Genomic DNA, 27,660 nt, shown 5'->3' on the forward strand with positions numbered 1-27,660 from the left:
TGGTCCAATCGTTTTGAAACTTGGGGGGGTATTTTGGGGAGAGGCACTAGATGCTATACTAAAAATTTGGTGCCTCTACCTCAAAAAATAGCCCCCCCAGAGCCCCCAATACCCACGGATCAATTTCCTATTATTCCCTATGGGAATCGTTCTCCATAGGGAATAATAGAATGCCTAGTAGACATTTCCCTCCTCCCCACGCTTTCTAAAGGGGGGGAGGGCCTCCATACCAGGGAATCCCCCATCCCTGCCCCCTCCCTCTCTCTCACACAAAAATACTTACTTGGTCTTCTTCCAGCAGAACTTGGCTTGCTGTGAAAATGAAAGCAGGGCTGCACAGGAAAAGAAAGGGAGGGGCTGTTCTCCATGGAAACTGTTACTGACCCTTTCCCATGAAGCCCTTCCTGTTTCCTGTGCAGCCTTAAAGGGACACATTTTAAAAACGGATCAGAAGCTCTACAATAACATGATGCCTACAGGTATGTTCTCTCCCCCCCCGCCCCCAGATTTTTTGAGAGCGGGGGAGGAGGCTGCAAATTTGGGGGTCCCCCGCCAGGGCGGGAGGGTTGGGAAGCCTAATGAGGCCTTGAAAAGTTAAAGAGCAACTTAAAGTATCGGTAACAATCTGAATTGGACTGAATACAAATACTGAAATTGTCCTGGATTATAATTGGATATATGTTAAGGAGACTATTATTTGACTGCAATATAGTCTGAACATAAATGAGATTTTTTTAGAGAGATCTGTACCTGTCGTCCGACTGCAATTGAAATGATAACATTTAAAATCACAGCTGGAGGAGATTTGGAATGACGGACTAATTGTATCTTTAAGTTACTTTTGAACTTGGATGAAGAGACCGAGTTTGCTGACAGAAAAATGGCACTGCCAAGAGAAATGTTTTACAAAAAAGATATACTATGGAGTATTACTTATCTGAAACAGGATCTTGGTTCATTAACAGAGTTGATTAGAAAGCAAATGGGAGCTTTTATGCTGAAAGCTAGCGAAATCTCAAATCTACATGAGCAGAATGCTAAAGAGATTCTGGTGACATCTATGGAATTAGAAGGGGAGAGTGATCCGCTGCGAAATGAACAACCCCCCCCCCCCCCAAATGGAACCTTATGGCGCAGTTAAAAAACAAGACCGGAAATTGAGATTGAGTGAAGTTTTGCTGAGAGGAACAAATGGCATAGAATCTTTTCCACCATTACCTGACAACTGTTAGACTCGGTTGGATGTCACTGACTGGCCCAATCGTTTGGGAAAATGAAGGTTAAATGGGAACAAAAGAGATGACCCCCCTTGGACTATCCACAAAGAGAGAAAGAGTTCAAAAATCCTTCTTCCTGAAAAATTTCTACATCTTGATTTGTTGGCTGAGATGCACCTTCTCTCTTCTCAATGCAGTCATCCCTGTCGGTAACTGTCATCACCTTCAGGGGTCTCGGGGATTTGAAGAATATGTGATGTCTCTTTCTTCTTCCTTATACTAGTTCTCCTAATCTTTTCCTAGGGCAACACAAAAAGGGCTAAGTGTTACAGAATACTAGAAATTGTTCCGGGAACACAGTGCTATGAATCTTTTAGGGGTTGACCTCAAAACACAATTTTCTCCAAGAATTTCCTTGAAATAAGCAATCATTTACTCCAGTGGAGTCGAGAGCTAGTTTGGTGTAGTGGTTAAGTGTGCAGAGTCTTATCTGGGAGAACCGGGTTTGATTCCCCACTCCTCCACTTGCACCTGCTGGCATGGCCTTGGGTCAGCCATAGCTCTGGCAGAGGTTGTCCTTGAAAGGGCAGCTGCTGTGAGAGCCCTCTCAGCCCCACCCACCTCACAGGGTGTCTGTTGTGGGGGAGGAAGGTAAAGGAGATTGTGAGCTGCTCTGAGACTCTTCGGAGTGGAGGGCGGGATATAAATCCAATATCATCATCATGATTCTTGACTGACTCCCTCCTATGGTACCAGACAGACAAGACTTGAACACAAAGGGTAAAGGGCTCTGGTACCCTGGAACACAAAGAGGGTTCCCTTCTCCAAGCGCTTCCTCCTTTTCCTGACCCAAATGCGGTCTCCCGATTGGTAAATGCAGTACTGAGGAGTTCAGCAATCACTTGGAAATTTGATTGCCTCTTATTCACACACACACAAGCCACAAATTCCCAGCCCAAACCTTATCACCGACGGTCAAACAGGATCCCTCTGGTCCGCTCTAAAGGTCGGGATATTAGGGGGTGATCAAGCCGCTCCTCACTCCAAATGGGAGTGGCCAGAAACCCAGTTACATATACTCACCTCTGGAGGATTTTCCCAAGGGTCTGGTTCAGCCTCCTGCTGGGGTCATTGGACGATTGGGGCGGCGATGTCGAACTGTCAGAACTCAGGGAGCCAGACTCGGTCAACAGGACCATGGCGCCTAGTCAAGGTCCAGGAGTTCTGTGGCATGAGGCTGGCGAACCCGAGGGCTAAGGGGGTCTAAAGGACCCGCCTGCCTATGGCGGTTTCCACCCCCTTTCCCGGGCAATGCACCAGAAAATGTTGCAGGAAATTCATCACAAAGCAGCACCACGCAGGTTAGGGGAAGCAAACAGTTCTTTATTAAAGGTGCCAAAACACTTAGCTGAGTCTAGTCACTCAAAGGAGCTAAGCGTCCTTCTAACATCTACTCAGAGGTTAAATACCTTTAGGATACCTTTATGTGGGTAGCATAATACAGATATTTTTATCTCACTCTCTAATGTCTACAATTTCCAGCAGGGGCGGTTAACACCTTTTTGCTAACATAACACCTTACATGATTCCTGTTTTTCTCAACTTCTTGTGGTTTCGGCGTACATTTCCTGTTAACATATATCTAACATGTCATGGAGGCTCAGCTGCCCTCTATCCACAACCTTTCTTCCTGCATGGATTCAAGTTAGTAACAAAGGACATATTTTCTTTTTCATTTCTGCCTTAAGATGGGGGAGAGGTGGAAAGAAAGCAACTTTGACTTTTTCCAAGTTGCTGGTTGGCTTGGCTTGAATAAATGATTTAAAAAGACAAATGTGTTCTCCAAGCCAGCTAACAGAGTGGTGGGGACTTCAAGAGCCACACAATATGTGTGAAAGAGCCACATGTGGCCTTCGAGCCACAGTTTGGCCACTGCTGGCCTACTGCAGGCTCCAGGAGGTTTGGCCACATCAAGGGCATGTGGCCTAATATGCAAAGGAGTTCCTGCTTCAAAAAAAGCCCTGTGCCAACCAAGTCTCACAGGCCCCCAGCGACAGGAGGTCAAGGTAAGGAGGGGGAAGGAAGAGCATTGTGGGGGGAGGAGGAGGGGGATTATCAGAGAAGGGGGGCAGGAGAAATAAAGAGGGGGTAAGTGCACTGATAAGGAGAGGTGGGAGATTAATGGAGAAGGGGTGGGGGCAAATGAGAGGGGGTGGGTTGACAGATTAGGAGAAGGGGGAGAAAGTGGCGGGAGATTGTAAGAGAAGGGGAGGGGGAAATTGACCCAGAAGGGGTGGGAAAGAAAGAGAGGTGGGGAAGAGTGAGGTTAGGGTTGCCAATCCGCAGGTGGGTAACAACTGAAATAAACCACTTTGTTACTTATATATTGCAAATAATTGCTCCACAGATAGCTCTTATATCCTATTCATGTATTTTTCACCAAAATTCTTACAAATATCCATGAATACAGCACAACTCAAAATACAAATTAATTTTCAATTGCTGTAATGGTACCAAAGTCCACTGTCTGTATCCTTTCGTTGATAGACGTGTGCAGTGCCAATGAATGTGCTATTTCTTGCTTGGGTAGCAGTCCAAAATCCAACAGGTGCAGCGACACGGGTTCTAGGTTCAGTCCATGTTTCATTCACCCTTCTACTGGCCACTTTTCTTATGTTCTGGAACCCGTGCTTAAGGCAAAGGCTCACACGACACGTTATGTCTCTTCAGTTTGCACAAATGGTTCATGCAGTATTAAAAACACGACCACAAAGTATTCTTTCAACAATTTTAGGAAAGTTCTTTAAAAATATAAATGTAAATATAATAAATGTAATATATGTAATAAATGTAAATGTAATAAATGTAAAGGGAAAAGTTCACATAACACGTTATGTCTCTTCAGTTTGCACAAATGATTCGTGCAGTTTTTAAAACACGACCACAAAGTATTCTTTTAACAATTTTAGGAAAGTTCTTTAAAAATATAAATGTAAATATAATAAATGTAATATATGTAATAAATGTAAATGTAATAAATGTAAATAAGGGAAAAGTTCACATAACACGTTACGTCTCTTCAGTTTGCACAAATGATTCGTGCAGTTTTAAAAACACGACCACAAAGTATTCTTTTAACAATTTTAGGAAAGTTCTTTAAAAATATAAATGTAAATATAATAAATGTAATATATGTAATAAATGTAAATGTAATAAATGTAAATAAGGGAAAAGTTGACATAACATGTCTCTTCAGTTTGCATGAATGGTTCGTGCAATTTTAAAAACACGACCACAAAGTATTCTTTTAACCATTTTAGGAAAGTTCTTAAAAAATATAAATTCAAATATTCACTGCACAGTTTCTTCTCTTTGGATTTTGTGGAATACTAGGATTTAGCCTACGGTTTAATTATTATTTTAAATGAAATGTAAAGAGAAACAAAAGGACGGTATCAGCAATTATTTAAAAAGTGAAAAAGGATTTTCGAAGGCAGCTTTACTAGTTAGGCAACAAACTAATTCTTCCTGTTTGAAAAGGCCTATGGTTAGAGCAGGTGGTTTGTAGGAGGTTTGGCTACGCTGGTGGGTCTTCCCCTACTCGCTGCCAGCGTGGGGCAGCACACCGCCCTCGTTCCAGCCCTTGCTGCTAAATGACATCATGACAAAATACAAAAAAGGCCTGCTACCATCTGCGCAGTGACATTCTTGCTATTATGGGTTATTTGACTGCCATCCAATTCCAGAGGGTCAATTAGTTGATCAGTTGACAGTATCCGGCCTGAGAAAGCTAGCTGGATCCTTATATTTTCCTTATTTACCTGGCCTTTCTCCCCAAAGCAGCTTACATTGTTCTCCTTTTCTTTGTTTTATCTGCACAGTGACTCCATAAGGAAGATTAGGTTAAGAGTGTGTGACTGACCCAAGGTTGCCCAGCAAGCTTCCATGGCAGAGTGGAGATTTGAACCTAGTAGGATTGCCAATCCCCAGGTGGGGGCAGGAAATCCCCCTGGTTGGAGGCCCTCCACCTGCTTCAGGGTTATCAGAAGGTGTGAGAGGAAGTGACTGCTGAGCACACCATTATACCCTATGGAGACTGGTTTCCATAAGGTACAAAGGAGAATTGATCCATCGATATCTGGGGTCTTGGGGGCCCCCTGTTTCTTGAGGTAGATGCACCAAATATTCTGCATAGCATTCGGTGCCTCTCCTTAAAACACCCTACAAGTTTCAAAAGGATTGGACCAGGGGTTCAATTCTATGAGCCCCAAAAGATGGTGCCCCTATCCTTCATTATTTCCAATGGAGGGAAGGCATTTAAAAGGCATGTGGTCCCTTTAAATGTGATGGCCAGAACTCCCGTCAGAGTTCAATCATGCTTGTCACACTCTTGCTCCTGGCTGCACCCCCAAAGTCCCCAGATATTTCCAGAGCTGGAACTGGCAACCCTACCATGTTCTAGTAACTGAGCCAAATTAACTACCTAAGTGTACACAGTGCTTTGAAGGATCAAGGCTCAATGAAGTCTTGGCCAGATGAAGCCCAGGAATTGGGGGGAGGGGGGAGGCTCTTACTGCCTTGGATGCTTTCATGGCCTTGGAGAGCCAGTTTGGTGTAGTGGTTAAGTGCGCAGACTCTTATCTGGGAGAACCGGGTTTGATTCCCCACCCCTCCACTTGCATCTGCTGGAATGGCCTTGGGTCAGCCATAGCTCTGGCATAGGTTGTCCTTGAAAGGGCAGCTGCTGTAAGAGCTCTCAGCCTCACCCACCTCACAGGGTGTCTGTTGTGGGGGAGGAAGATAAAGGAGATTGTGAGCTGCTCTGAGACTGAGCTTCGGAGTGGAGGGTGGGATATAAATCTAGTATCTTCTTCTTGCTGGTTCCATCAGTTCTTATGGCTAGCTACAGAGCCAGCTGTGGTGTAGTGGTTAAGAATGTGGACTTTAATCTTGGAGTACCAGGTTTGAATTCCTCCACATGCAGCAGCTGGGTGACCTTGGGCAAGCCAGAGTTCTCTCAGAGCTGTTCTCTCAACAGCAGTTCTCTCAGAGCTCTTTCAGCCCCACCTACCTCACAGGGTGTCTGTTGTGGGGTGAGGAAAGGAAAGGAGATGTAAGCCACTCTGAGACTCCTTCCGGTAGTGAAGGGTAGCGTATAAAACTAATTCTTCTTTTTGTTTCTATGCTAATTTTGAGATTGGACCCAGAACCCATGCTTCTGAACCTGTCTGAACCCGTGCTACTGAAGTTAAAACAGACACCTTCTCAACTTTGACTCTCGAAACGTATCCCGAAAATCTTGTTTGTCTCTAAGTTGCTAGAGGATTCGAAACTAGCTCTTCTGCTGTGGACTAACACCACTGCCCTCTTAAACTCCTTTCCCAACAGGTTCTCTCCGGAAGTTATTGTATATCAACACCCAGGGGTCATTTTGTAGAAAAAGAGGTGCCAGAGCTCATTAGCACAACTCATTTGCATATTCCACACACCCCTGACATCACCGGAAGGTGGACTCAATTATATCAGCTCAGCATCTACCTTAAAAGGCTTCTTGAAAATGAGAATTGTCACAATAAAACCTTACTCCCGTCATACTTATAAAATTACTTTCTCCTATGTGGCCACAGTGGCATGATGGTTTTCATATGTCTGCATTATACGTTTAGGTCATTTTCCTACCTTTTAGGGGAAGCGGGGATATTAGGAAGTTTGTCAAATTTTAGAGTTTAGCAAAATTCTCACAGGGGGTTTGAACAATGGAGCTCAGAAGCAAGTATTTTGGGGGTGGAGGTGGTAAGAAAGAGCACAATAAAATGTAGAGGTTCCAGAGCTCCGCTCCTGTGAGCTCCTGCTCAAAATGAGGCTTGTCTATACCCAACATTCCTATGCTCACATAAGACCACAAGTCACTGCTTAGAGAAACCAGCTACGGAATCTACATCCTTGTACACACTGAAACACGTTGAATGAAAATGAGTTTGCCCTTTGTGGGCAAATGAGTGTGCCCTTTATTATGTGCTAGTTCTTCCGATATCTCCTTGCAAGGCTGCAAAGGATGAAGATGGAACCAGAACAAACGGCAGGCAAGGAGATGTGTTAGGGAGCAGCCCGTGTCTAGTGTGCTCGAAAGAGGCATAATTACGGGGTCCTGTGAGTCTTGGAGATCTACACGAGGTATGCTGCGTGCAAGGGAGAGGTTCTTCTTCCTTCGACACATCAAGAGTGCCAGGGGACATTCAAAAACAAGCAAGGGAACAGAAAGTAGCTCTGTCCTACACCAGAGAGCGAATCATGGCCCCCCGTTTCAGGAGATTGAAGGAGAAGTCCAAGACCAGTGGAAGACAAGCGTATACCCTCTGACTCAATATTAAACATATGTCAATGTAATGAGGAGAAGGAAGCCGGGATACAGAGAAGCAAAGAATCAATCTAGGCTTTCCCCCTAAAACTGAACATCTTGATAACGGGTCTGACTAGTGGTAGGAGTCCATGCACAAGGGACTCTTTGGCATTTGCTTCCTACAGGGAATAGTACAAGCACCCGGGGCTTTTTTTTTTTTTTTGTAGCAGGAGCTCCTTTGCATATTAGGCCACACACCCCTGATGTAGCCAATCCTCTAAGAGCTTACAGGGCTTTTCTTATGGGGCCTACTGTAAGCTCTTGGAGGATTGGCTACACCAGGGGGGTGTGGCCTAATGTGCAAAGGAGCTCCTGCTACAAAAAAAGCCCTGCCAGCGCCAAACGAATCTCTGCCGTGTCTCAGCATGCTATCTCCTCCAGCTTAGGTCCTGATCTTGTAGGGAAGCTCCATCTCATTGTTCTCCTCCTCCTGCCTCTCCTGATGGTTCAGACCAGCCCTTTGCTTTTTCAAGTGCTTTTCTCTTACACCCCTCGTCCGCTGGTTTCTCCATGGTCCCGCCCTCTTCCAGTTCGTTGCTTGGTAACGTGCTGTATGCTTCCCTACCCTCCAAGTCCACTTGTAGCCTCAAATCTCCCAGGTCCGTGTCGTCTTCCAAACAAAGCTCAGAGGTGCTGTTCAACAACTCGCTGCTGTCGTCCTTGATGCTGTGCATCATAGCTGTGATCTCCAGGCTTTTCTTGTCCCTGAACTCCGTGATATCGTTCGATAGGATGTCATGTACCATCACGGGCTCCCGGTGGCAAGCATTCCACTTGGGCCCAGAAAAGAGGACCAGCTTTTCCATAGACCTGTAGGGAAACCAAAGATTTATTATTGTTTGAAGACCTGAACTTCAAGGCAGTCACCTTATTTGAGAGCTGGTTTGGTCTGGTGGTTAAGTGCGTGGACTTTTATCTGGGGGAACCGAGTTTGATTCCCCACTCCTACACTAGCAGCTGCTAGAATGGCCTTGGGTCAGCCATAGCTCTTGCAAGAGTTGTCCTTGAAAGGGCAGCTGCTGTGAGAGCTCTCTCAGCCCCACCCACCTCACCCACCGGCATGTGGCAGCCTCCCTGGGATTTGGCTGGCCGGCCAGAATTACTGCAAGGCCTGGAAAAGTTACTATCACAGTTCAGTTTGCACTTGATTATCCCAGATGGTGTGGCCTAATATGCTAATGAGTGTATGACCTAATATGCTAATATTAGAGGATGTGGTCTAATATGCTCGTAGGGTTCCTGCTGGGCTTTTTCTACATTTTCCTAGGGCGGCGGGCCGGGTGTGTGTGTGTGTGTGTGCGCGCGCCAGATTAGGCTCTCCCCACATGACTTCAAATAGAAAAACAGACATTTTGCGTGGCTCAGTGGTAGAGCATCTGCTCAGCATGCAGGCCACAAGTTCTGTTCCCAGAATTTTGCTGGCCTGAATCATTCTCCCTCAGCAGAGCACTGTTTTTTAAGTTGACAATTTTTTATGGCCCGCCAATGATGTTATAAATATCCACATGGCCCTTGGCCAAAAAGAGGTTCCCCACCCCTGCTTTAAAGAGACCCCTGAGCAATGAAGGCACAATGGACCTGTGCTAAGTGATCCTCAACATGCATACTTGCTTAAGAAGAAGAAGAGTTGGATTTCTACCCCACCCCTTCACGCAGAATCTAAGAGCGTCTTACAATTTCCTTCCCTTCCTCTCCCCACAACAGACACCCTGTGAGGCAGGTGAGGCTGAGAGAACAGGTCTGCAAGAACTGCAGCTGACCCAAGGTCACCCAGCTGGCTGCATGTGGCAGAGTGAGGAATCAAACCCGGTTCTCCAGGTTAGAGTCTGGAGCACTACACCAAACTGGCTCTCGAAGAGTAAGAGCAGGGATTAACTCATCCTGGCTTGTTTGCATTCTTATGGAGCTTTTGATGATCATGTTGTTGACAAGTCATGGCTGGATTGGTTGTAATGATATCGAGGGGGGGGGGAGAGACGTGGGTCCTGCCCTTATCCTGTCATCCCACTGAACATAAATTAATTAATTCAAATAGTTACGTATATCCCATCTTTTCTTTTGGCTCACATTTGAAACCTTTCTGCAATCTAAAGACTCTCCTTCCAACTTAGGGGGTTCTTTCATTGGAGGAAGACCCTCTTAAAAGGGAGGAAGGCTCTTTAGGATGGAGAAAGGCTACTTGGAGGACGGATAATACCCCACTGATTTTAAGGCTATTGATAAAAGGAGTAACTGGGTACTGCTTTACCAGCAAAGTTGCTTTCTAGATAATTTTGTGGCACTTCAGATCTTTTGTAATCTGCCCAAAACAGGGGTTCCCCAACCCCTAGGCCACAGACCGGTACTAGCCCGTGGCCTGTTCACAACCGGGCTCTGCAGCCTGGCTGCCCTGCCCCCTGTGGCGCCGTGCAGCCTGGCTGCCTCCCCTCGCAGTGCCTCCTCCACCCTCTGTTTTTACCATTTTAAGGCCGGGAAAGGGGCAGTGAAGTGCCTCCTCCCCCAGCTCTTTAAAGGCCGCCTCCCCTGCTGTCGATCAGTAGATCAGCTGGGAAAATCGCCACAGTAGCAGCGGGCGACCCGCTGAAGTGGCGCTGCCCCTGCCTCCTCTCCGCTTCCTTCCTGGTGATTGGTGGTGGTTGTGGTGGGGGAGCCGAGGAAGGTGGTGCTTCACCTCCCCTTTCCTGGCCTTAAGATGGTAAAAATGAAGGGAGGAGGAGGCGCCATGAGGGGGGCGGTGAGGCTGCACGGTGCCACGAGGGGGACGGGGCAGCAAGGTTGCATGGCACTAGGGGGTGGGGCTGTGGTGGGCGGGCCAGCCCTGGTGCCAAAAAGGTTGGGGACCACTGGCCCAGAGTATCCATGACTTTAGGATGGAATGAAGACTCAGGTGGTGGTGATGGGTTTAATAATAAATAATAAACGATCTGTCAGCATTAACTAGTCCACTGGAAACTGGCTTACTGTTTGCTTACTCCTACAATACACCAGCAGTGAATTCTTATGCATATGTACCTGGAAGTTAAAATCCATTGACACAGGGTCAGGTTGGGTGCATACAAAGAGAGAAATCTCACAGAATCTCTTGGGAGTGGTAGTCAATACTACTCAAATTGGGGGAAAAAATCCTGGGATCCCAATGAAAAGAGCAGATGGTGGCTATCTCTAAGATCATGTTCCTGGTCATCGCAAAAAATCCTTTTCTTTATATTTTGACTGTCCACTTTATAATACAGAAAGAACAATGTGAAGTGGCTATCAGACCCATATGGAGAAGCCATTTATAAAACCGGGGGGGGGGGGGGAGAACCTACTCAATCAATCAATCATTTTATTTATATCCCGCCCTCCCCGCCGAGGCAGGCTCAGGGCGGCTAACAACTTATAGCTATTACTCCATTAATAGCTATAAAGACAATCTGCTTTGTATGACAACTGTTAATGAAATATTCGCCCATGATTTAATACTTGCCGAATTAGAGAACCCTACCTTCTGCAACATTCTGAAATTCAGTTCTTTCGGAAAGGGGCTACTGACCTGTCCACCTAGACAATCTCTCCCATGAGCCCTTCACAGACATTTTGCGTGGCTCAGTGGTAGAGCATCTGCTCAGCATGCAGGCCACAAGTTCTGTTCCCAGAATCTCCAGTTAAAAGGATCCAGTGGTGTGGAAGGCCCCTTTTCATCTGAAATCCCGGAGAGCCGCTGCCAGCCAGAGTCGGCAATATCAACCTTGAAAGACTGCTGGTCTGACTCGGTCTGATGCAGCTTGGTGTGTCCAAAATGGAGATACAACCTATAAACCCGGCACTGTGATCACGAACAGCAGTTTGTGTGATCACGGTCTTTCGTCCAGAGGCAAGGTTAATCACAGGGCTTTCTTTCCACCCACTTCAGATACCTGTCGCTGAACTTCCTTTCCTGGAGATAACAAGAATTTAATCCTTCTCCTTAAGACTCGGCAAGGCTACACTGCATGAACTTCTCAGGCCAGCCCCACCTTTTGCTTTAACGAGCCAACAAACAGAAAGCACCTGTTACCTTCTCTTTGTCCTGAAACAGCAGAGGCAGCAGACCAGGGCATGCTGGAAAGCTCCCCAGCATTTAGATGCCTTCATCTCCTTTGACTGCAACTTCCAAGCCCAAGAGTCAAATAACAGGCTCTCAGACTGAGCTACTACAATCCAAAGTCAAAACAACCCCTTCGGACACTGGCCTTCCAGAATCCCCTTCTGGCCTGGGTAGAGACCCTTGATTAGTTAGCACCAAGCAAACCTCTTGGACCCTTTAATATGATCATGCCATCTCAGTGGCTGGGTGCCGCCATTGTGACACCTCTCAGCCAATGGTTTCTCCCTATACTTCTAAATAATTTGCATACTAGGTGTGTATTGGTGGAGAGGCACAAGCCCTTGGGTGCAAAAGAGGAGAGGGAAACTGAGCAAGGATGAGAAGTAGAGCTACTCTATAGATGCAAGGGGATGCTTCCTTTTATATCTGTAATCACAGTAATGCAAAACTGTTGAGAATAAGGAGGTTTCTTCCTCCTTCACCAGCATGGAGTAATGGTTAGACTAGGATGTGGAAGGTTTGAATCCCTGTTCTGCATTGGGTGATCTTGGGCCATTATAATCTCTCAGCCTACCTCACAGGATGGTTTTTCTGAGGATAAAATGAAGGAGAAAGGTAAGCAGCTTTGGGTCCCAACTGGGGAGAAAACTGGCCCAAGGTCACCAAGTGAGCTACCATGGCAGAGTGAGGATTTGACTCCCAGATCCAATCTGACACTTTAACCACTACGCAACATTGGCCCATTAGACAATCAAAAGCCAGACTAAGCTGCTGGTAGTCCGACAGGCAGCCTTGTTAAAGTAAAATCCATCCCATAATTATAAGTTACCAATTCAGGGCTTTTTTTGTAACAAGAACTCCTTTGCATATTAGGCTACACACCTCTGATGTATAGCCTCCAAGATCTTACAGGGCTCTTATTACAGGGCCTACTGTAAGCTCTTGAAGGATTGGCTACATCAGGGGGGCGTGTCCCAATATGCAAAGGAGTTCCTGCTACAAAGAAAGCCCTGGTAACATCAGCATAAAGTATGAAAATATAACTGGTCATCGATAAATTAGAATAATAATAAAGACCTTTTTTTTAGCAGGAATGCACAGGAACTCAGTTCCGGCTACCTTGGTATCAGGGGTGTGTGGCCTAATATGCAAATGAGTTCCTGCTGTTTTTTTCCTACAAAAAGCCATGTGCAAAACAATGGTGATGCCAGGGGTGTGGCTTAATATGCAAATGATTTCTGCCAGGCTTTTTCTACCAAAAAAGCTATGATAACAATATAAAATATAAAAGGGCATTTCCTTACATATAGATTTTTTTTAAAAAAACCCTGTAATTGTACACACATACACAGAGTTCAGATCTTGTCTCTGAGTTAGACAGATCTGTTAGGCTTTAGGCAAGTCATGGTTACTTGTACTCAACTGTACAATATGTGAATAAAGTGCTGTTTGTGAAGATAAGTCAGATAAATGAGTTTCAGACACATCAGTGAGTGGAGTAACACCTTTCTACATCCATTGCCTTCAGCAGAAGAAAGATGTTTCTTTCGAATGACACAGTTAGCAACACAAATGCAATTCAAATTTGCCTGTGTCATTTACTCACTAGGTAACTGCAGGCAAGGCATTCTTGGTCTCTTTCTTGTGGGGATAGTAAAACAGGGCTACCTTATGGGGCTGTTGTAAAGCTTATAGTTAAATTCACCCTATGCCAGGTGTTTCCAAACACTGACAGCGTTATATAAATGCCAAGGTTCTATACATGGCATTAGAAATCTAAGCCTATCCATCCATACACAAATGCAGTTATAATAGTGTGTATAGAGAGGTCCGGCTGTCCTCAGCCTGGGCCAGGGTCTTTTTGGTCCTGGCCCCAATCTGGTGGAACTCTCTGCCAGACCTTTTGCAGTTCCACAGGGCCTGTAAGGCAGATGTTCTGCCAGGCTTTTGGTTTAGGGCAGCATTTGGCTTGCACCTCTTTTTCCTACCCCCCCCCCCCCAAACACTTTGGAAGTTGTCCCCCACCCCACCCCACCCAACCCCAGCAGGATGCCCTGGTAGTCCAGGATCTGAAAATCTATAGAGGGGCACCTGAATTCAATGAGTTTCATTATTTTGTATTGATTTATGTGTTTTTAATTGTGCATTGCCTAGTGCCCGGTGTGAGCCAGGATGGGGTGATCAGTTAAGTGTAATAAATCATTATCATAATAAAATGTATAATGAATTTTAATGTATAGTGTACTTATACATACAACTAAACCTTGTGCATATGTATTTTATTTTAATAGTATATATCAGGGGTAGTCAAACTTGCTTAAGGTAAGAGCCACATAGAATAAATGCCGGATGTTTGAGAACCACAAGACATGAACATCAGATGTTTGAGAGCAGGAAGGAAGGAAAACAGACAAGGAAGAGAGATGTGGAAAGAAAGCAACTTTAACTTCAAATGTATTCTCAAAGCTGGTGGCTGATTTCGCTTGGAGAAGTAATTTAAAGAGACAAATGCCTTATCCAAGCTGGCCGAGAGGGTGGTGGAAGCTTTGAGAGCCACACAAAATGTGCGAACCACATGTGGCTCCTGAGCCACAGTTTGGCCACTCCTGGTATATATGATATTGCAATAAAACCTTTTAAAGACAGTATCCATCCATACATTTATTTAGCAGATTTATATTCCACCCTCCCCCATATGGGTTCAAGGCTGATTAGGAGCATAAAAACAATTAAAATAACAAAATTAATACTCTACAATTAAACACCACCACATAACTAATACAATGTATATATATAAATATATAATAAAACTAATATATAATAAACATCTAATTCTGCTTTTTATAAACTAATGCACTTTCACTAAAAAAAAGTAAAACGTAGGGTAATGTCAATTCATTTGCCTCCCGCCGCTCAAAATTAAGAAATCAGCCGGACTGAACCACGCGCAACGATCTCTGTCCACCCTTCTCCAACCAATAAAGGACGGAGGTAAACTCAGAAATTTCAACCAATGAAAACGTTCCTCTACCTTTCCCTCCGCCTCCTCTCTTTCTCCAATCACAACTAAAAGAAAAGGGCAGGTGGGCGGGAGCAAATCCCCTTAAACCAATCCCACTCAGAGAAAAGGAGAGGGTGGGACTCGCCTTGCCTCCCCAACCACTGAGAGAGCCAGGAAAACGAACCAGCCAATCCCAACGGCCACCTTGACTCTGACTCTGCCGCTCTCACCAAACTTGCTCGGGGCTGGAAATTCCCTCCGTTCCCGGCTCCCGGGCGCGAGCCGGGGGGGGCGGGCGAGCACTCTGGCTTTTGGCCCTGAGCCAATCGGAGAGGCGAGTTGGCAGCGCCGCGGCCTGCCATTGGCTGTCGTAGGAAGGCCGGCTCGGTCTCGCGCGTCGCAGCGGGGTAGGGTGCGCGCGGCGGAGGCTCTTTGCGCTTCTGTGAGGGGACGAGAGGGGGCGGGAGACGGGCGGCGGCTTCTCCTCAGACGTTGCTCCGGAGGGGTCGTGAGGGGGGAAGGAGCCGCTGCTGCCGGAGGCCGAGAACCCCAAGGGGGAGAGGAGGGCGGAGAAGAAAAAGATGGTCGTTCCTCAGGCGACTGGCCGGGTGGGAAACGGTGAGTAGTAGGGTTGCCAATCCCCAGGTGGGGGCAGGGGATCCCCCGGTTTGGAGACCCTCCTCCCGCTTCAGGGTCATCAGAAAGGAAGGGGGGGAGGAAATGTCTGCTGGGTACTCCATTATCCCCTATGGAGACAGATTCCCATAGAGTATGATGGAGAATTGATCCATGGGTGTCTGGGGCTCTGGGGGATGTTTTATGAGGTAGAGGCACCAAACTTGCAGCATAGCATCCGGTGCCTCTCCCCAAAGTACCCCCCAAGTTTCAAAAAGATTGAATCAGGGGGGTTGATTCTATGAGCCCCAAAAGAAGGTGCCCCTATCCATGATTTCCTATGGAAGGAAGGCATTAAAAGGTGTGCGGTCCCTTTTATATGTGATGGCCAGAACTCCCTTTGGAGTTCAATGATGCTTGTCACACCCTTGCTCCTGGTTCTACCCACAATTTCTCCTGGTCCCACCCCCAAAGTCCCCAGATATTTCTCGAATTGGACTTGGCAAACCTACCCCCAACATTTTCTTTTGCTTTCTTTTTAAGTGGTTTTTGTCTGTCATGTCTTAGGGGGTTGGTTGGAGCTGTCAAATAGTTTAGTTTTCATTCTTGGAGGGTAATAATGATGTTAACTCCTATTATTTGCAGTAAAATAATAATAATTTTGGGGGGCTTTTGAGTTTTTGAGGATATGTATGATTGTATTTATTTTTATTTATTTAGTAGGCTTATATCCCACCCTTTCCCATAACGGGCTCAGGGCGGATCACAACATAAACTGAACCCTACAGTTTAAAAACAGTGTAATAAAACAGAGGTGGCCAAACTTGCTTAACGTAAGAGCCACATAGAATAAACATCAGATGTTTGAGAGCCACAAACCATGAGCATCACATGTTTAAGAGCTCCAAGACAGGAAGGAAGGAAAGAAGGAAAGAAAAATGGAAAGAAAGCAAATAGATTGGGAGGGCGTAGGGGAGAGGTGAAAAGAGAGTAACTTTAACTATAAATGCTTTCTTGAAGCCACTGGCTGACTTGGCTTGGAGAAATGATTTAATATTTAAATGCCTTCTCCAAGCTGACCTGTGGGGTGGTGGGGACTTCAAGATCCACACAATATGTGTGAAAGAGCCATATTGTGGCTCCTGAACCACATTTTGGCCACCCCTGCAATAAAATGAACAAACCAAAGAACAATAGAACAAAATAAGGTGCATCATAGGCGGGAAGGGCATATTTTACAGAACAGAGCAATTATTGGTCCAAGAAGAATCTGTTGGTCATAATTTGACTGGCAATTTTATTTACTAATAGTATTTGGGGCGTTGAGTTTTTGAGGATGAGGATGATAATTTTTCTACAAATAAGAGTATTTGGGGGCTTTGACTTTAATTTTTAATGTGGATGTATTTTAAAATAATATTTTGTGCCTTCTGGGGGATTTAAATGTTTGCGATGGCTTTTTCTGCTTTCTTGTTTTTGTTTGTTCAGGAATTAAAATTCTGAATTTGGGTATTTAAAATATTCTCATGTAGGGGTTTAAAATTTTAGGTAGTCTGTTATGGCTATTTGAAGTTTGCATAGAGGGCTTTTAAGTTTCATATATGGGAAGTTCGTGTTTTGTATCTTTTGGAGGATTTTAAATGCTGTATGATCTTTTCTGCATTTTGAGTTCGGGGGAATTTTAAGCTCTGGGTAGTTTGGGGGAGAATTCAAACTGATTTTGAGGCTTTAAAGAGCTTTTTTTGTCTTATGGGTTTTTAAAATTTATTGTGATGTTTTGGGGGTTTAAAAGCATTGATAGTTCACACAATGTAGAGCTAACTGAAAGAATTCTGTGCTGCAGGTTTTGGGTGGTGGAGGCTTTTGATATAGATATTGAAGTTGAAAAGAACTTCCTTTTTTGTCTTTTCTGCTTTTGTCTTTGCTTTATCTTTTACTTTTTGTATATGTTTTCAGAAGTACCTTTTTGAATTCATAATTATTAATTTATGGTGTGCTGTACTGCAGGAGGGATAGAAAAATCTGAAGAGATGTACCAGCCTTTTAATGGTTAAAATGTTTTTATTCTAGCACCAGTTTTCATGGACTTCAGCCTGCTTTGGCAGATGCACAGTGCTTTAAGCCACCAAGGGGACAATAGTCCTCAAAAGCTTATGTGAGGGGGAAAAAATGTTCACCTTTAAAATGCCACAAGTTTAAGATTTATCTTTGCTGTAAAAAACTATATCACAACCATTCCTTTGAAGTAAGTTGTAGCAGATGGTGTTGGTAATGATAGCTAGTAGCTTGGATGTCTGTAAAAGGGTGCCAGATTCATGGAAATTATTGTCTGTTGTAGGTGGCTAGAACCTGCAGGCTCAGAGACAGTCTCATTCTTATATGATATAGGAAGCCAGGGATCCTGGAAGTGGGGTTTGTTTTTTTTTTTTTTTTGCTATCTTCTGGACATGGAACAGGGGTGTTTTGGAGGGGAGGTATTTGTGAATTTCCTGCATTGTGTTGGGGGCAGGATTAGATGACTCTGGAGATCCCTTCCAACTCTATGAATCTGTGATTGTAAGCTAGTATTTTTCAGGGGGAGTGAGAAAATATGCAGGCCAGTGAATGTATTGGGTTTGCCCAGCGATGGGGCCGGTGTGTTCACTTGAAAAGGGACTAAGCTAATATTTCTTCCTGCTCTTGTGTACATGCACTGGTTTCTACGTGAATGTATAGTCTAAAGAGTGCAAGCATATGTCTGAATACTGGACGTTTGGTGGTGGTAGAAAGTGCTGTCAGTTTGCAACTGATGTAACATAAGTACTAACCAGAGCTTTCCCTGCTTAGCTTTCAATGTCCAATGAGATCTGGGCCCAGGGATAAGCAAATGGAGAGGCTTTCCAGGAGCATCTGGGTAGTGTGATCTAGAAGGGTAGTTCTTACGTTCATGAAACAGTCATAGGCCAGCATATAACAAAACCCGAGACGGTTGAAAAACTCATTTAAAATCTTGATCTTTTTCTGACCATTAAGTCACCTCCTCCACCAACACAGTTCCAGTCATCCAACTGTGTTCTCTCCCCCTCCCCCCAAAGCTTTACTGGATTTGTTACCACAGAGTACGGTGTCAGAATTCCTCCTAGGTGAGACAAATAAAGGCAGAGGGAAAATGTGCCATTCATTTCACCATCACTGACTTGCCTCTTTGGGATTGCAGTCATCCATCTCTTCCTAACTTATCTTCTGTATAATTCCATGAAAAGAGAAAAGGACCTATGGACTGAAAAGGGGAGGTGGAGATAGAAACAAGACGGGTGGTATTTTCATTCTGTGGCTCTTGTTCTAAAGGCAAGTTTCCAGTCCAGACTTACAGACTGATAAGATTTCGATGGTGTAAGCTTTTGAGAGTAAAGGCTTCCTTCATCAGGTAAATTCCACCACAGACCTCTGTGGCTACATGCCTGAAAGTGGCTTGTTCTAAGAATTTCCTTAATGGGTGAGACAAGATTTGACTAAGTGGAATGTCCTTGTTCAGAAGCAGTGAGCTTCAGGATATCTTAGGGGCTGCAGAGATTTGGCCTCCATGCCCTGCTTGCCTGGACTTCCAGGTGTGGAAAAAGGGGATGCTTGACTAGATGGACCATTGGCCTGATCTAGGATGGCTGCTTATAGTTTATTAGCATGAAGTTTCCCTTTTGTAATCACAGCAAACAGCCATCAAGAGACCTGCCTCTTACTATGTTGTTGAATCCTTTTTGCTTAAAACCATATAGACTAAAGACATCCCTGTGTCCTGCACTCAGGAATTCTCGGCTTGTTGAGAATGACGTCTGTGCCTTTGAAACAATTCTCATAGCTGCCTGGGAGCTGGTTGGCGAGCATGGTGCTTCCCACATGAGTGGAAGAATGTCTGAAATGACTGAGTGATGTGGGTAGGGCCAGTTATGTGGGTCTTTTCAATGGAATGCTTGATTCTGTGGGGGAAACCCTTGTGATCAGTCCCATGCATATGGTTTTGTCATATTTTTTTTTTTGACATTTTCACTCTATGTGGGAAGCACTCTCAGATAAAGCAACTCCCATGCAGCTGGGAGAATGCTTAAAGGGCATCAGTTTCTCTCAAAGCAAAAATTATATAAGTAAAAAAGTGTGATTCAGTGGATAGATATTTGTACCTTGAGTCTCTGAGGCACCTGGCTCCCACACCTGTCACGGGCTTTATACTTTAAAAGCTTTCTTTCAGATTAGTTTACTCAGTATATAGTTTTTAGTTACATCTAATTTGTGGCCTTGTTTGGGGACTTTTACAAATGCTGTTTTTTCTCAAAGCATCCCTTGTCTATATAATAATAAGCTTGTGAAAGAATCTGAAGAAACAACTCATGTTACTCATTGAGAACTACTGTAAAGCCTAGAGGAGGGGTGGCCAAACTTGCTTTTAATGGAAAAGCCGCATCGAATAAATGTCAGATGTTCGAGAGCTGCAAGAGATGAACGTCAGATGCTTGAGAGTTGGAAGGAAGGCAGATAGATGGAGAGAGGGAGAGGTGGGAAGAAAGCAACTTTAAATACATTCCCCAAGCTGCTGGCTGGCTTGGCTTGGAGAAGTGATTTAAAGAGACAGATGCCTTTTCCAAGCCGGCTAACAGGATGGTGGAGGCTTTGAGAGCCGCACAATAGGTGTGAAAGAGCCACACAATATGTATGTACGAATCATATGTGGCTCCCAAGCCACAGTTTGGCCACCCCTGGCCTAGAGTAATACATTCCGACAGTCCACCTGTGTCACCAAATTTGCAACATGTCTAAGTTGGGAAATAGTATTATAAAATATCAGGGGGCTTTGTGGGTGGGCAGGCTTCCATGAATGTATGCAGGCATGTGGTTATATGCTGAATCCTCCCTCTGCTTTCACCCTATCCCTAATCATGCCCACCCTAAAGGCACTTACCCTAGGTGGGCTGCGTTCTGGCGCAGTTGAGTAGCATTGGTGGCATGGATTTATGGGGCAGGATTCCTGAGGGAGAGTTCCAAGATCCTGGATTCATCCTCCTCCTCAGGAGAGGCTTGCAAACTATTCTGTGGTTTCTAGTAGCATATCAGATATGTGCATTTGTTCAAATAATAAGGACTTAAATAGTCCGTACTGGGTATGGCCAGTCTTACTGTTGTGGAGATGGTCAATAAGAAAGTATAGGAGTCAGTCAGTGTTATACATCAGAGAAAATCCTCAGTGTGACCTTTGTGGCTACCTTAGAAGTGTTCTTGTTCTTGACAGCTGCTTGCTGTCATAGGTCTATAAAAATCAGTGATGAGGTTTGCTTTCAAAATGGGTTTGTTTCCTTGTGGTTTACTCTTATTACGGGTCCTTCGACCTCCAGTGATGCCATCTTTATTTTTGTGTCCTAGGTCATCTGCTCTGAATTTAGCTCACTTTGAACATGAATGAAGAATCTTTAACCCGTTATTGGAGCCAGGCCTTCTAGTGGAATCTTCCAGTTCCTATTGCAGCTATGCTGGCACCTTTCCTGCCTTGAAGATCTCTCTTTGTATTTGTGCAAAGTTTGTGCCGCGATGAATTCAGGCTTGTGGAGTCAAGAGAAAGGCAGCTCATCTTACTGGGAAGAGCGTATATTTTACCTGCTTCTCCAGGAATGCAGTGTTATAGACAAACAAACTCAGAAATTATTGAAGGTCCCTAAGGGGAGCATTGGCCAGTTCATTCAAGATCGCTCTTCAGGAGGACATACCAGAAGCATCCCTAAAAGTAAAAAAGTGCAAATAGGAATCAAGATTTTGGAGCAGCCCCACGCCATCTTGTTTGTGGATGAGAAAGAAGTTATAGAAATAAACGAGAAATTAGCAGAACTGCTCTTGGCAATTACCAATTGTGAGGAAAGATACAGTATATTTAAGAACAAAGACAGACTGGCTAAAGGCCTCCACATAGATGTTGGTTCACCGGTGAGAGTGCAGCTGAGATCGGGAGATGAAAAATATCCTGGAGTTGTGCGCTTTAGAGGACCTTTGTTACAGGAAAGATCGCTGTCTGGGATTTTTTTTGGAGTTGAGCTTCTGGTAAGTTTCTTGTGTGTATGTCTTAACTTTACAAGGGAAAGCGTTTTGAAGAATGAGCAATGCACATTCACCAAGTGTTTTGTTTTATGTGTGTGTGTGTGTGTGTGTGTGCATGTGTGTGTCTGGAAGTCCTACTTCTGGGAACCTCAACTGGGGCTTGGACATTCAGAGAGGTGGCTCTTTATTGCCTGCCTCTGTGTCCTGGCCCAGGTATTCCTTGGAGGTCACCCATTCAAGTACTTGTCAGGGTGAGCCCTGCTTAGTTTCTGAAATCTGATTAGATCAGGCTTGCCTGGGCTATCTAGATCAGGGCTTCTTTCACCAAGCATTTTGAAGAATGAACACCAGAAGGGTTCAGTGTGTGGTGTACTTAGTCTCCTCCCCCTCCTCTAATTTTAATCTTTCCAACTCCCCTGTGAATTAGGTTGGGAGAGAATGATGAGCCCATGGTCACCCTGTGAGTTTCAGAAGTGAGTAGGGATTTGAATTCAGGTCTGCTCATTCTACTCATTTTACGTGGGCATAATGCTGCTCTTCAGCTGTAGGGGCCCCAAAAGAATGACGTAAAGGGGGTCTACAGGCGGAATTAGTGGGAATTGCCAATCTGGCCTGGATCCAATCCCATATTAACATCTGGTTTGCGGCTGATGCCAATGCTGAATGAATTGTGCGTGTGACCTTTTCTCTCTCCCTCTCCAACCTCAAATCTAGGAAGAAGGTCGTGGTCAGGGCTTTACCGATGGACAGTACCAAGGCAAACAGCTGTTCAGATGTGACGAGGACTGTGGCGTTTTTGTTGCGCTTGACAAACTGGAGCTTGCGGAAGACGATGACAATGAACTGGAGAATGACTATGCAGCTCCAGTTGACTCCATGCAGGTAGAACTTCCTCCTTTGGAGCTCAACTCCAGGGTTTCTGTGAAGATAGGAAAGAATATAGAGTATGGGACAGTAATATTCTGTGATGTCTTGCCAGGAAACGAGAGTTTAGGATACGTTGTTGGAGTGGACATGGTAAGAAATTCACCTGATTCTTGTAACCTTTTTGCATGTGTGTTAAATGGAAGTACATGCAATATTGAAGGGGGTGGTGATGGTGGGCATATCTGCCAGCTAGTCCATTTTAGACTCATGACCCTTCATTCTCATTATCATCATGTATAACTGTGTTTCTTACAATTACCATCCAGCAGCTTTTTAAAAACAACATGAAGTCAGACTTGTAAAAAAGCAGCTTGTCTGGTTTCTTGGGGGTGAGTTGAAGCAACAAGTCTCCTCCAGAGAAAGTCAGAAAACTGACAAAAGTTTTGACTTTCTTATTCGTCCACAAGTGATAACTGTGAGGGCAGAGACTAGTAAAGATTAATATGGGCTACTAATCTTTTTAAAAGTCCCTATTAAGCTTAACTTGAAGGTGATTGTGCAAGCTTTCTCTGTTCGTAACTGCTTCTATGCACTCTCCTGCTTAGCTGAGTAACATTTCAGTTGGCACTACTGACTTTTTTCAGTTCTCTGAAAAGATGACCATTTTGAATTTTTTTGTTTGTTTGCCAGTGGGAAAAATGCTACGCTGTTGTTTCATGCCAATGCAGAGTTCTCAAAAGCACTTCAGTAACCTGCGAGATTCCACATCTTGACCCCTAAGCCATGTTTGAAATTGGAGCGCTTACTGGTGCTTTGCAATGAATGAGCATTAATCCAAACTGTTACATTTTTATAACACTAGCAGGCATTCAGTGTGGGAAAACAATTTGTTTTGTGCTTTTTCACATGTAAATGAATGCACTTGTTTACTGTCGCTGCTTAGCAAAGAAGCAAGCAAGTCTTCTTTGTGCTGAAAATGGCTCTTTGATACTGCGAGTATGAGAGCCATTGGTGTGTGTACCTGCTTGCGGGGCTTCTGTGCTGCTGACAAATCTTGCTTGGCTTTTCCCTCACTACTTGAACGTTGTAATTATCAGTCCCCGAGTGTCTGTGGCAAACCAAATGATGTTTGCAGAGTGCCATTTGTGTTCTGTGAATGTGGGAGATAGAAAGACACTCCAGAACAGGGGTGTCAAGCTCATTTGTTATGAAGGCCAGATCTGACATAAATGAGACCTTGTCCGACCGGGCCAGGCCATGTGTGTACCTATTAAAGATTCAGTGGCAGAGACACAAACTTTTTAAAGGACACAGATAAACACTACCAAAGATTTTTTTAAAAAATTGAAATAAAACATGCTTAAAACATTAGTACTTTTTGGTCTTAAAGGTGCTTTCTTTGTATTTCTCCCATGGGATCCAGATAACTGGGCAAAGGAAGCCCTTGCTCTTTCCCTCCCTCCCCAGGGGACCAGGAGGGGAAGAAGCCTCAACCACTGGAGAAAATTGAGGTTTTGCTCTGTAGCTCCTGTGCAATTGAGCAAGCCTTGTAAAGCACGCTGAGATGCAGAAGGAAGCAAGAGAGAGGGAGAAGGAAGCAGACAAGAACCAGTTGCCTGGGTGCCTGATAGGAGCCCTCCGGGGGCCTGATTCAGCCCCCAGGCTGCATGTTTGACACCCCTGCTCCTGAAAGTGTTGCTCTTGAAATGCTGCTGCGAGGCAGTGGTGGAGCAGCCCGCTCTCTTCCCACTCTGCTTGGCTTTTCCCTCACTACTTGAACGTGCCCAAGACCTTTTACCAAAATCTCTAGGCGCCGCTTCAGTGTCACATTGTGGGGCTCGCCTCTTGGGGCCATTTGTAACCAGGTTTCTGAAATAATTTTTAGGACAATCCGATTGGAAACTGGGATGGAAGATACAATGGACAGCAGCTCTGCAGTTTTGCAAGTGTTGAAAGCACACTTCTCTTGCATATCAATGATGTTATCCCAGGTACGCTTTGTATATTGTATTTTTTTTTTTTTAAAGTCACAGCATTAAGCTCACTTTAACTGGATTCTAGATTGTCATTTTAGTTTTGGTCTGGACCTAACTCCTTTATTTGAGTTCCAAACACAGCAACTTGGAAGAAAGCCCACAAATCTATTGGCTGCCTTAGCTGTTGTGTGGTATGGCTTCCGTTGTCTCATTTTGCAAGAATAGCATCTTTCACCCTTGATGTTTTGTGAGCTTTCCTGCTCTCTTTCGAAAACAAGGAGAAGCTTAGTAATACAATAGTCTTCGTGCAGAGCCTGGACCTCTCAAAACAGCCAGGGCTTTCTTGCCACAGCAAAAGAGTCACTGCCTTCAGGGCAGTAGGATTTTCAGCTACATACTGCTTGGAATGTGCAGGCTGGGGTCATCCGCGGGTGGTTATGGGAAACAGGGTTCCAAAGCGCAGTGGTGAGCAGCAGTCATAAGATTTCTCTCTGGGGCCTCTGCCTGTAGATGCTCATGTCAAAGGAAGAGAGTTCTCTAGTTATTTGCTCATTGCAGGTAACTTGGAAGAATCATAGAGTTGGAAGGCACCTCCAGGGTCATCTAGTCCAACCCCCTGCACAATGCAGGAAACTCACAAATACCTCCCCCTAAATTCAGAGGATCTTCATTGCTGTCAGATGGCCATCTAGCCTCTGTTAAAAACCTCCAAGGAGGGAGATCCCACCACCTCCTGAGGAAGCCTGTTCCACCGAGGAACTGCTCTAACGGTCAGGAAGTTCTTCCTAATGTTGAGCCGGAAACTTTTTTGATTTAATTTCAACCCATTGATTCTGGTCCTTCCTTCTGGGGCCACAGGAAACAATTCTGCACTATCCTCTATATGATAGCCCTTCAAGTACTTGAAGGTGGTGATCTTCAAGTACTTGAAGGGCTTTCATATAGAGGATGGTCTTGTTTTATGCCAGGTGCGAGAGACACTTTGCCCCATTTCATTGCCTCTTGAGGAAGGGGCCATTCTCTTTAAGCTTTAGGCTTTGGAGGTGCTTGGAGTTGAGCTAGACACGATGTTGGAAGACCTGTGATAAGATTGCCAGTAGATTATTAAAATATTAGCCCCTGGGTGGTTGTGATATACAGATTAAATCATAGGGTTGCTGCTCTTGGATTTATGAATTAAAATAGCAACCCTGGCCCTCTTGTAGCTTCTCAGTATGTGTGAGAAGACTTGGAGATGGTAACAGCCATAAACAATTGCTGAGTGCCAAGAGCAGCCAAAATTAGCAGACTCCGAGATCAAGATGCTAGGCATGCAGTGAGGTATAGACATTACATCAGGAGAAGCTGACTGCAGGCCAGAAAGTTGGATTCTGAAAGCTGATTGCAAGCAAAGATCGGTTACATTTATAATCTATTCAGAGTAAAACCTGGCTGTTACGTGCGATGAACCATTTAGTTCTGCTATTTTGATCTGGACTGTTTGCTGAAGGAAGAAGTTAAGAGATCCATTCCTTTGGGAAAATCTCATGCAGAGTTGGTCAATAGAAAGGGATGTCTTTGCAGAGGAAGCAAAGAGAGGTCTTGTTTTATGTGAGGTCAGAAAGGCACAGGGCAGGAAGAAGAAGAGGATTAGGGGACAGGAAGTCAAATGAAAAATGTGGGAATATGTAGTTTGGGGAGAGAAGACGGAAACTGGTCCTGGAAGACTGAGCAGCTTAATGAATCGATAGTGGAGAAGGAAAAAGAACAGAAGAGATGTGGAAGTGGCACAGAGCTCTTGGGATGGTGGACAGCTCAGTGGAACAGTATAGTGACAGAGCAGCAAATAGAAAAAGAGCAGTACCTGTTTGGTGGTACAGATAAGTAGTAAGCGGAGGGCAGGATGGACAACGAACCATGGGGTGTGAGTAGGTCTCTTGGATGTGGTAGTTAAGCTCGTTGACTGAGTTGTAATACTGGGCGCCAAGGCTTGCAGCCACCATCTTATGGGACTGGAAATCCTTGGCCGTGGATCTCTGTTGCTGTCTTTTGGTAGTGCAGGCAGGGAAGAAATAGAAGGAAACACAGACTAGAGAGAATCATTTCGAGCTGCTGATGGCGAGCTGCCACCTAAATGCAAGGTTGGTGGGGAAATACTCCAAAGCCAATAAATAGTGTGAAATAATGCATTATGTCTGCCTTGGTGGCTGTGTCACCCCTCCCCCCCAAGACTGTATTCATTTGTTTAATAAAGCAAGCATTGTGCGTTGGATTGTTTCCTTGCACTTTCTTCAAAGGAATACGTCCTAATGATGCCCACATATGGTCTTACAGAAGAATTGGCGCTTATGAACAGTGCTCAGGACTACAGGCAATCTGTTCCCATCCCCCCCCCATTCTAATTTTTTTGTTCAGAAGCTGTGAAAGCATAGTCGCTTGTGTGCTTTCTTTTTGACAGGATATGTGCATTTTCTCCAGCTCGCATGCAGGCAGGAGACCCCACCCAATCAGGATGAATGGGGTGGGGGAAGGTTTGACCAATGAGCAGCTGCTGGGCGAGCCACATTGGAGCCCTAGGGCAAGGAGGGATCATACAGGGTGATCAAGATGTATCGCTTCAGTCTCAAGGGATAGGGAAGAGCAAGCCAGCTTCAAAGAGACCTGGGATTTAAAATTGGTCTGTGTGTGGGTGAGCTATTGGGCAAACAGGCAGGCCTGAATTCAAATCCTCACTTTCCCTTCAGAAAGCTTTGTGGCAGGCCTCGGGCTGGTTTCTCAGGCGAACCTGCTTTGCAGGGTTGTCGCGAGATGAATTAGAGCTCTCTGCAGGAAAGAAAGGATCAGAATGAAAGTCTCCTTTGTTTCATCGGGCATACCCTCCGGTAGCAGTTAAATCATGCATAGCACTGTAAATCATACTTCGGATAAAACTCTGTCGGCCTTAAAGGTTCCCTCTAACTCAGACTTTGTTCTGCTGCTTCAGACCGACACAGCTACCCAACTGAATCTGGCCCAGTGAATTGCTACGGAGGGATATGCCAGGTGAAACGGAGAAAAAGATTCCTCCTAGTGTTTCGTTTGTGCTTTTAATGGAATTATTTTATAACTCTTAACTGCGTTTCTAATTGTTTGGATGTTTTAATAGTTTTATGTTTGGCGCTTTATGGACCCTGATACGGTGGAAAGGCATAAGAAAAATGTTTTAAATAAACAGGAGAAAGGATTTTTCTTTAAAGCACTTGAGAGTGCATGGAAGTAAGTTAAAAAAAAAGGGGGACTCACAGATGCAACAAACGTATTTCCCTCTAAGCTATAGTTCCACTGAGAGTGATGGCACAGCATCTTGTATGGTATAAGGGCCAGGATAGAGCAGGGGATTCATCATCTGTAGGAACATACAGGAAAATGGGGGAAAAAATTAAACACTCGAAGAACAAATTTGAAAAACACCTTTTGTGATGAAATGGGGCCCTAAGACAGAT

At 44.8% G+C, this 27,660-nt stretch overlaps 1 protein-coding gene across 4 annotated transcripts in view; it reads left to right on the forward strand.

Moving 5' to 3' along the window:
* The first annotated feature begins 14,997 nt into the window (after positions 1 to 14,997).
* Positions 14,998 to 27,660, forward strand: part of CYLD (CYLD lysine 63 deubiquitinase) — a 46,478-nt gene continuing 33,815 nt past the window's right edge. The window contains exons 1-4 of one of the 4 annotated variants that reach the window (XM_060254027.1): positions 14,998 to 15,094; positions 20,691 to 21,359; positions 22,071 to 22,373; positions 24,109 to 24,214. In XM_060254027.1, coding sequence (XP_060110010.1) covers positions 20,856 to 21,359; positions 22,071 to 22,373; positions 24,109 to 24,214 — 913 coding nt within the window. In that variant the 5' untranslated portion in view covers positions 14,998 to 15,094; positions 20,691 to 20,855. Of the gene's footprint in view, positions 15,306 to 19,119; positions 19,210 to 20,690; positions 21,360 to 22,070; positions 22,374 to 24,108; positions 24,215 to 27,660 lie in introns of those variants that run through there. The other 3 variants (XM_060254026.1, XM_060254030.1, XM_060254028.1) reach the window with 3 other exon arrangements.

The sequence above is a fragment of the Heteronotia binoei genome, chromosome 14 (genome assembly GCF_032191835.1).
Source record: "Heteronotia binoei isolate CCM8104 ecotype False Entrance Well chromosome 14, APGP_CSIRO_Hbin_v1, whole genome shotgun sequence".
Classification (NCBI taxonomy): domain Eukaryota; kingdom Metazoa; phylum Chordata; class Lepidosauria; order Squamata; family Gekkonidae; genus Heteronotia; species Heteronotia binoei.